The 10,206-nt window shown below is 39.1% G+C and overlaps 1 protein-coding gene across 3 annotated transcripts in view; it reads right to left on the bottom strand.

The window, feature by feature from the left end:
- The window catches only part of IPO8 (importin 8), a 116,050-nt gene that overhangs the window by 65,226 nt on the left and 40,618 nt on the right, over positions 1-10,206 (bottom strand). For all 3 annotated transcript variants that reach the window (XM_059402725.1, XM_059402724.1, XM_059402723.1), the window contains exon 17: positions 2,600-2,666. In XM_059402725.1, coding sequence (XP_059258708.1) covers positions 2,600-2,666 — 67 coding nt within the window. The remainder of the gene's footprint in view (positions 1-2,599; positions 2,667-10,206) is intronic.

Below are 10,206 nucleotides of genomic sequence, written 5' to 3'. Positions count from 1 at the left end.
GATCAAGTCCCGCATCGGGCTCTCTGCTCAGCAGGGAGCCTGCTTCCCTCTCTCTCTCTCTGGCTGCCTCTCTGTCTACTTGTGATTTCTCTCTGTCAAATTAATAAATAAAAAAAAATCTTTAAAAAAAAAATTTTTTTTTAAATCTTTAAAAAAAATAAAACTAATATTCACCCTGGGAGCATTTGGAGTTTTTTTGTAACATTATTTAAAACAACATATTCAAAAGCTAGTAGACAGATACTTGCCTTACCAAGAGCAATCTGGAAATCACAGATATTGGGAAATAATTTGTTACATAAGACATTTGAAAAGTAGCACTATCTGAATATGAAATGTCTGAAAGTTCGTTTATCACCATCCCACACCTTGTATATGATGAAAGGAGAGCAAATGCCTCTTCCTAACATGAAGCCTAGAAACAGAAATGTGGCCAAGATTTCCATGCACACCCTTGACAGCTTCAGCATGTGTGCAAGACCCAGCCACCCTGATGCTGAAGACCAGGCCTTTGAAACTTGACAGAGAAATGAGAAAGCGCAAAGCTGTTGCAGATTACTTTTCATGGCCGGACTGGAGTATGGACGGCAGTGGACAGCAGTACAGGACCCCAAGAGGTCTCCTCAGCAGACCACTACCAGGGCACAGTCCTGCTGGCTCCAGCCAACTCCAGCCTCCCCATAAGTTCAGTGAGCTAAATTCCATTTACACCTGAATGCACCAAAAGTTATTTCAACTATTCTCAACCAAGAAGACTAACTGTTAGGGAAGGATGGTTGTACTGACTTTGACTCCCTGTGTCAGATAAAACAGTCGAAGCAGTAATAGTCAACCTTGGCTTCTAATAATAAATGAAATTTCAGGAGTAAATTAGCAATGAAAACAGGCCAGGGAAAAAAGGGAAGTGGGACAATGGAAAGAGAGTAGACCATGGACACAAATGAAGTTAGGCTGCTGGGGTAAAGGTCCTGGAAAAACAGAGTCATCCCATGACATCTTACAGAACAAATATACATAACATATTTTTTTTAATCTAAGATCCTCTATGGCCAAATATCAGTTCAAAATGGGCCACTAACTGGGTGTCTGGGTGACTAAGCGTTAAATGTCTGCCTTCAGCTCAGGTCATGATCCCAGGGTCCTGGGATTGAGTCCCACATCAGGCTCCCTATTCAGCGGGAAGCCTACTTCTCCCTCTCCCACTCCCCTGCTTATATTCCCTGTCTCACTGTCTCTCTCTGTCAAATAAATAAATAAAATCTTTAAAAAATAAAGAAAAAAAAAGGGCCATTAATATTACATTACAGCTAAAAATGTAAAAAAGACATTCCATCACCTTAGGGCTAGGGATGGGATATCAGACAGGAATTGGGGCCATGCTTTCTCCTCTACCCACTGCATCCAAAACTCAGCCCATTTCCTTAACATGCTGAAGTTGCAATTGCTCAAATCAAACAGCTGGTATAGGCAGATTAGAAGGCTGGTATAAACTATTTCTCTTTGCCTTACTGCATGATTTCACTCCTCAGGGTTACTTTACTTTAATGGAGAATCTTCAGTTACAATCTCTTCCATGAATAAGGGGATCAGTAAACATACTTTTTGCTTATCAGAATCTCTAGGGTTATGGTCCATATACGCCATTTTAACTGGTTCCAGGGAATTCTTTATGCACCTCAAAGTTTGAGAACTACTGCTTTACAGCAATGATTTCAAAAGGAAGGAGGAGGTACCCTCAGCAGTGTACAAGATAATCCACTCAGTAGGGAAAATAATGTATTACAATACTTTATGTATATAGATGTTTAATCCCATCCTTTTACATTTCTATTTTTATGGATGTCAATATAATTTGCTAACATATGTATATTGCCTACAATATGTATTCAAATATTATCCACCTGTATTAGAAGTGCATGCTTAATTTGTTACTACTGGTATGAATGATAAAAAGCTGGGAGACAACTGGTCTTAAACAATCACCTGCTTTTCTTCCACCTCTGTTTGCACACTATAGAGGCTGCCTCTATAGTGTATACATGCCCACATGACTTGGGGCTGCCACCTTCAAAATGCTTGGATACATGGAAAAAACAAGCCTCCTCTACAAATTCCCCATCAGTCTGTAATATCCTGATTCTAGTAGTTACTCATTCTATTCAGAAGTCAGGCACTATAATAGAACAACAATCATTTCATACTTCTGGTTGGACATGGGTCTGCCACTTCACATTTTTCAATTCCAGAGTAAAGTAACCTCACCTAAACCTCATTCCAGTTCTTCCTTTCTAAAAATGTAAAAACTTAAAGTTCTCTGTCCTTTAAAAATTCAAAAACAAAAATTCTTTATTGGATGTATTAAATTTTTCCCTAAATGAAAACACAGATATCTAATACTAGAAAGCATATCCAGAAACAGAAGAGAATGCAAGCTTTTTTTCCTCAAAATTATCCATATTGTTGAATTTGAAGGGCTAAAAGTGTACTTTTTTTTTCCCCAAAATTATCCATATTGTTGAATTTGAAGGGCTAAAAGTGTACTTTAAGTTCACCAAATTAAAGAATATCAGTTTACCTTTTCACTCTATCTTTGACTTACCAATTACATGTTTCTGTAAAACAAGATCAATGATCCGTAGACAGATATTCTCTAACTGCTGAGTAACCTAAAGATAAATTTAAACATTTAGTTTAAAATTCACCATGAAAACCCTTAATCTAATAATATTAGCCCAATAAAAATAACAAAGGGATTTTTTTGAGAGAAGTTGACAATTCTAAATTTCAAGAGAAAAATATAACCAAGAAATTCTGAAAAGTAAACTAATGATAAAAATGGCAGTTAAGTCCATAATAAAATTACAAATTAAAGTAGTTCTGTACCTCATATTTTATACCAAAATAAGTTCCTAACGAATGAAAGATTTCAGTGTGAAAACGTGGGCCATAAGAATACTAGAAGAGGGGTACCTGGGTGGCTCAGTGGGTTAAAGCTCAGGTCATGATCCCAGGGTCCTGGGATAGAGCCCCACGTTGGGCTCTCTGCGCTGCAGAGAGCCTGCTTCCCCTTCTCTCTCTGCCTGCCTCTCTGCCTACTTGTGATCTCTGTCAAATAAATAAGTAAAATCTTTAAAAAAAAAAATACTAGAAGAGGAGGGGGAGGAGCAAGATGGCAGAGGAGTAGGAGACTGAAATATCATCAAGTCTCAGGAATTCAGCTACATAGTCATCAAACCATTCTGAACACCTACAAACTCAACAGGAGATAGAACAAAAGAAGAACAACAATTCTAAGAACAGAAAATCAACCACTTTCCGAAAGGCAGGACATACAGAGAAGTGAATCTGAAGCTCCAGGAATATAGACCATTGGGAGAAGGGCCAGCTCCCAGCAAGTGAGAGAGCAGAGGAGCCCAAAATCAGAACTTTTGGAAGTCTGCTCCATTGAGGGACACTGCTCTAAAGGCTAACTGAAGGTGGAACCCTTGAGGGGACAGTGCAGACTCAGGACCCTTCAGGACTCAGGTCACAAGAAGACCAGAGTGTCTGAGTGTGGCAGACCTGCCAGGTATCCAAGCAGGGAAGTTGGCTCCAGAGACGGAGCCAGAGCCAAGGAGTGAGCTCTCATCTCTGGGTTACCTTAAACCATGATCCAAGGCATAGTCGGGTCACTGCTCTTGGATCAGGGACTGCACAAGTGGCAGATCTAGAAAGACCTCCTCCTTCTTCCCCAGGGAGGAGTGGGGCGGAAGCGCATGGCAGGAACTGGCTGTGTTTGGAGACTCCAAACGGGGTCGTGCGCCAGAGATAGAAATGCTCCATCACAGCCTGTGAGCTTGGAGTGGGGCTGGAGACCAGGGAGATAGGAGGGATTGACTGCTTTTCTCTGAGGGTGCACTGAGGAGTGGGGCCCCAAGCTCTCAGCTCCTACAGGAGAGATTGGGAGGCCTTCATTTTCATTCCCATCCTCCATATTTGTACGGAAAGTGGTCAGGGAACAAAAGCTGCCAAGAGTGAAACAGAACTGGCAAGGGGGGTGCAATTCTGCCTTGGGCAAAGCCATTTGAGAATCACTACAACAGGCCCCTCCCCCAGAGGATCAGCAAAAACATCCAGCTGAGACCAAGTTCATCAGAGCTAGAGGAACTATGAACTCCAGAGCTAAGGGAAAGCAACTATAGAATTCATGACTTTTTTCCCATGATCCTTTAGTCTTTCTAACTTAATTTTTTTTTTTAATTTAATTTTTTCTAGGGGTCACCTCGGTGGCTTAGTGGTTGGGTGTCTGCCTTTGGCTCAGCTCATGATCCAGGGTCCTGGGACTGAGCCCTACATCAGGCTCTGCTCGGTGGAAAGCCTGCTTCTCCCTCTCCCACCCACTCGCTTGTGTTCCCTCTCTCCCTATATCTCTCCCTATCAAATAAATAAATAAAATCTTTAAAAATAATAATAATTTTATTTTTTTCTTATTCTATTTTTTTAATTTATCCTCTTTCCTATTTTAATGTTTTTTAACTATTTCATCTTATCAAAATCTTTTTAAAAATCTTTTTTTTAAAAGATTTTATTTATTTATTTAACAGACAGAGATCACAAATAGGCAGAGAGGCAGGCAGAGAGAGAGGGGGAAGGAGACTCTCCACTGAGCTGAGAGCCCAATGCAGGGCTCAATCCCAGAACCCTGAGATCATGACCTGAGCCCAAAACAGGCTTTAACCCACTGAGCCACCCAGGCGCCCCTTAAAAATCTTTTGTAATCTTCATTGTTATAGTCATATTTTATCCCTTCATTTTATGTAACCTTATTTTTTGTATACATATAGGTTCTTTTTTTCTTTAAAATTCTGGGATACAATTTGTTCTAACAGATCAAAATATACCCTAAATCTAGTACATGGCTTTGTTCTAATCCCCAGCCTGATCATTCCTTCCTTTTTTTTTTTCTTTTTCAACCAACTTCTTACCAATTCCTTTTTTAGAATTTTTTTTAAAAGATTTTATTTATTTGACAAACAGACACAGAGAGGGAGGGAACACAAGCAATGGGAGTGGGAGAGGGAGAAGCAGGCCTCCTGTAGGGCAGGGAGCCCAATGCAGGCCTCGATCCCAGGACCCTGGGATTATAACCTGAGCCGAAGGCAGACACTTAATGACTGAGCCACCCAGTCGCCCTTTTTTAAATTTTCATCTTTACACTCATATTCCATCCCTTCATCATGTTTACCCTTATTTTTGTATATAAGTTTTCCTTTCTTTAAAATTTTGGGAGATAGTTTCTTCTAACAGACCAAAATACACCCCAAATCAAGTATGTGGCTCTGTTCTATTCACCAGTCTAATATATATATATTTTTCTTTTTTGCCCCCATCTTCTCCCCCCAGATTCAGGTCTCTTCTGATTTGAATAGTGTATATTTTTCTGGGGTTGTTGCTAACCTTTTAGTATTTTGTTCACTCATTCATCTATTCTTATCTGGATAAAATAACAAGGCAGAAAAACTCACCACAAAAAAGAACAAAAGGCAGTATCAATGGCTACGGACCTAATCAATACAGACAGCAATACGTCAGAAGTAGAGTTCAGAATGATAATTATCAAGGTGCTAGCTGGGCTCGAAAAAGCATGGAAGACACTAATGAATCCCTTTCTAGAGAAATAAAAGAACTAAATCTAACGAAGTTGAAATCAAAAAGCTATTAATGAGGTGGAATAAAAAATGGAGGCTCTTACTGCTAGGATAAATGAGGCAGAAGAGAGAATTAGCGATACAAAAGACCAAATGATAGAGAATAAAGATGCTGAGAAAAAGAGAGACAAACAACTACTGGACTACAAGGGGAGAATTCAAGAGATAAGTGATACCATAAGACGAAACAGTATTAGAACAATTGGGATCCCAGAAGAAGAAGAAAGAGAGAGAGGAGGAAGGTATCCTGGAGCAAATTATAAAATAGAGAATCTCCATAATATGGCAAAGGGAACAAGCATCAAAATCCAGGAGGCACAGAGAACCCCCATCAAAATCAATAAAAACAGGTCCACAACCCATCATCTAATAGTAAAACTTACAAGTCAAAGAGAAAATCCTGAAAGCAGCTCAGGACGAGAGGTCTCTAACATACAATGGTAGATATAATAGATTGACAGCGGACCTTCCACACAGACCGGGCAGGCCAGATGTATTCAGAGCATTAAACAAGAAAAATATGCAGACAGGAACACTATATCCAGCTACACTGTCACTGAAAATAGAAGGAAAGATAAAAAGCTTCTAGGACAAAAAAATTTAAAAGAATTTGCAAGCACCAAACCAGCCCTACAGGAAATACTGAAAGGGGTCCTCTAAGCAAAGAGAGGGCCTAAAAGTAACGGGCCAGAAAGGAACAGAAACAATGTATGTAACTGTCACCTCACAGATAATACAATGGCACTAAATTCATATCTTTCAATAGTTACCCTGAATATAAATGTGTTAAATGTCCCAATCAAAAGACACAGGGTGTTAGAATGGATAAAAAACAAGACCCGTTGATATGCTGTCTACAAAAAACTCATTTTAGACCCAAAGACACCTCCAAATTTAAAGTGAGGGGGGTGAAAAATAATTTAGCATGCTAATGGACATCAAAAGAAGCTAGGGTGGGAATCTTTATATCAGATAAATTAGATTTTAAGCCAAAGAATATAATTAGAGATAAGGAAGGACACTATATCATACTTAAAGGGTCTGTTCAACAAGAAGATCTAACAATTTTAAATATCTATGCCCCTAACAAAGGAGCAGTCAATTATATAAAACAATTAATAACAAAATCAAAGAAACACATCAACAATAATACAATAATAATAGGGACTTTAACAGCCCCCTCACTGAAATGGACAGATCATCTAAGCAAAAGATCAACAAGGAAATAAAGGCTTTATTTTTTTTTAAGATTTTATTTATTTATTTGACACAGAGAGAGATCATAAGTAGGCAGAGAGAGGGCGGTAAATAGGCTCTCTGCTCAGCAGGGCTCGATCCGAGGACCCTGAGATCATGACCTGAGCCAAAGGCAGAGGCTTAACCCACTTAGCCACCCAGGCGCCCCAGGAAATAAAGGCTTTAAATGACACACTGGACCAGATGGACATCACAGATATATTCAAAACATTCCATCCCAGAGCAACAGAATACACATTCTTCTCTAGTGCACATAGAACATTCTCCAGAATAGATCCCATTCTGGGTCACAAATCAGGTTTCAACTGGTACCAAAAGATTGGGATCATTCCTGGCATATTTTCAGACCACACTGCTCTGAAACTAATACTTAATGACAAGAGGAAATTTGGAAAGAACTCAAATACATGGAGGCTAAAGAGCATCCTACTAAATAATGAATGGGTCAACCAGGAAATTAAAGAAGAATTTTAAAAATTCATGGAAACAAATGAAAATGAAAACACAAACTGCCCAAAATCTTTGGGACACAGCAAAGGCAGTCCTGAGAGGAGAGTATATAGTAATGCAAGGCTTTCTCAGGAAACAAGAGAGGTCTGAAGTATACAACCTAACCCTACTCCTAAAGGAGTTGGAGAGAAAACAGCAAAGAAAGCCTAAACCTAGCATTAGAAGAAAAATCATAAAGTTCAGAGCAGAAATCAATGAAATAGAAACCAAAAGATCAGCAGAATAGATCAACAAAACTAGGAGCTGGTTCTTTGAAAGAATTATTAAGATTGATAAACCCTGGCCAGATTTATCAAAAAGAAAAGATGCCCAAATTAATAAAATCATGAACGAAAGAGGAACGTTCACAACCAACACCAAAGAAATACATACAACTGTAAGAACATACTATGAACAACTATACACCAGCAAATTGGACAATCTGGAAGAAATGGATGCATTCCCAGAGACATATAAACTACCAAAACTGAGCCAGGAGAAATAGAAAACCTGAACAGACCCATAACCAGTAAGAAGATTAAAGTAGTCATCCAAAATGACCCAAAATACAAGAGCCCAGGGCCAGAGGGCTTCCCAGGGGAATTCCACCAAACATGTAGGAAGAATTAATACCTATTCTCCTGAAACTGTTCCTAAAAACAGAAATGGAAGGAAAACTTCCAAACATATTTTATGAGACTCATTTTATGAGGCGAGCATTACCTTGATCCCAAACCAGACAAAACCCCACCAAAAAGAATTACAGACCAATATCCCTGATGAACACGGACGCAAAAATTCTCACCAAAATACTAGCCAATAGGATCCAACAGTACATTAAAAGGATTATTCACCATGACCAAGTGGGATTTATTCCTGGCCTGCAAGGTTGGTTCAACATCCACAAATCAATGTGATACAAGACATTAATAAAAGAAAAAACAAGAATCATAGGATCTTCTCAATAGATGCTTAAAAAGCATTTGACAAAGTACAGCATCCTTTCTTGATCAAAACTCTTCATAGAGTGTAAGCACAGAAGGTACATACCTCAATATCATCAAAGCCATCTATGAAAAACCCACAGTGAATATCATTCTCAATGGGAAAAGCTCAGAGCTTTTCCCCTAAGGTTAGGAACACAGAAGGACTGTCCACTATCACCACTGCTATTCAACATAGTATTAGAATCCTAGCCTCACCAGTCAGACAACAAAAAGAAATAAAAGGCATCCAAACTGGCAAAGAAGTCATCACACTCTCACTCCTTGCACATAAGACACTTTATGTGGAAAACCCAAAGACTCCTCTCCAAAACTGCTAGAACTCATACAGGAATTCAATAAACTTGCAGGACATAAAATCAATGCACAGAAGTAGCTGTATTTCTATACACCAACAGCAAGACAAAAGAAAGAGAACTTAAGGACTCAATCCCATTTACAACTGCACCCAAAACCATAAGCTACCTAGGAATAAACCTAACCGAAGAGGCAAAGAAAGTACTCATGAAAAAAAGTGAGGAAGACACAAAGAAATGGAAAAACATTCCATGTTCATGGATGGGAAGAACAAGTATTGTGAAAATGTCTATGCTACCTAAAGCAATCTATATATTTAACACAATCCCTATCAAAATATCATCAACTTTTTTTACAGAGATGAAACAAAAAATCCTAAAATTTATATGAAACAAGAAAAGACCCTGAATAGCAAGGGGAATGTTGAAAAAGAAAATCAAAGTTGGTGGCATCACAATTCCAGACTTCAAGCTCTAATACAAAGCTGTGATCACCAAGACAGTATGACAGTGGCACAAAAACAGACACATAGATCAATGGAACAGAATAGAAAGCCCAGAAACAGACCCTCAACTCTATGGTCAACTAATCTTCGACAAAGCAGGAAAGAATGTCCAATGGAAAAAAGACAGTCTCTTCAACAAATGGTGTTGGGAAAGTGGGACAGCCACATGCAGAAAAATGAAATTGCACCATTTCCTTACACCACACACGAAAATAGGCTCAAAATGGATGAAGGGCCTCAATGTGAGACAGGAATCCATCAAAATCCTTGAGGAGAACACAAGCAGCAACTTCTTCAACCTCAGCCATAAATTTCTTCTTAGAAATATCTCCAAAGGCAAGGGAAACAAGGGCAAAAATTAACTATTGGGACTTCATCAAGAGAAAAAGCTTTTTGCACAGCAAAGGAAACAGTCAACACCACCAAAAGACAAGCGACAGGATGGGAGAAGATATTTGCAAATAACATGTGAGATAAAGGGCTAGTATCCAAAATGTATAAAGAACTTCTCAAACTCAACACCCAAAGAACAAATAATCCAATCAAGAAATGGGCAGAAGACATAAACAGACATTTCTGCAAAGAAGACATCCACATGGCCAACAGACACATGAAAAAGTGCTCAACATCACTCGGCACCGGGAAATATAAATAAAAACCACAGTGAGATACCACCTCACACCAGTCAGAATGGCTACAATGAACAAGTCAGGAAATGACAGATGTTGGTGAGGAGGCGGAGAAAGGGGAACCCTCCTACACTGTTGGTGGGAATGCAAGCTGATGCAGCCACTCTGGAAAACAGCATGGAGGTTCCTCAAAAAGTTGAAAATAGAGCTACCCTATGACCCAGCGATCGCACTACTGGGTATTTACCTAAAGATACAAATGTAGTGATCCAAAGGGGCATGTGCACCCGAATGTTTTTAGCAGCAATGTCCACAGTAGCCAAACTATGGAAAGAACC

The sequence above is a fragment of the Mustela nigripes genome, chromosome 6 (genome assembly GCF_022355385.1).
Source record: "Mustela nigripes isolate SB6536 chromosome 6, MUSNIG.SB6536, whole genome shotgun sequence".
Taxonomy (NCBI): Eukaryota; Metazoa; Chordata; class Mammalia; order Carnivora; family Mustelidae; genus Mustela; species Mustela nigripes.
This window is presented reverse-complemented; position numbering and strand designations above follow the sequence as displayed.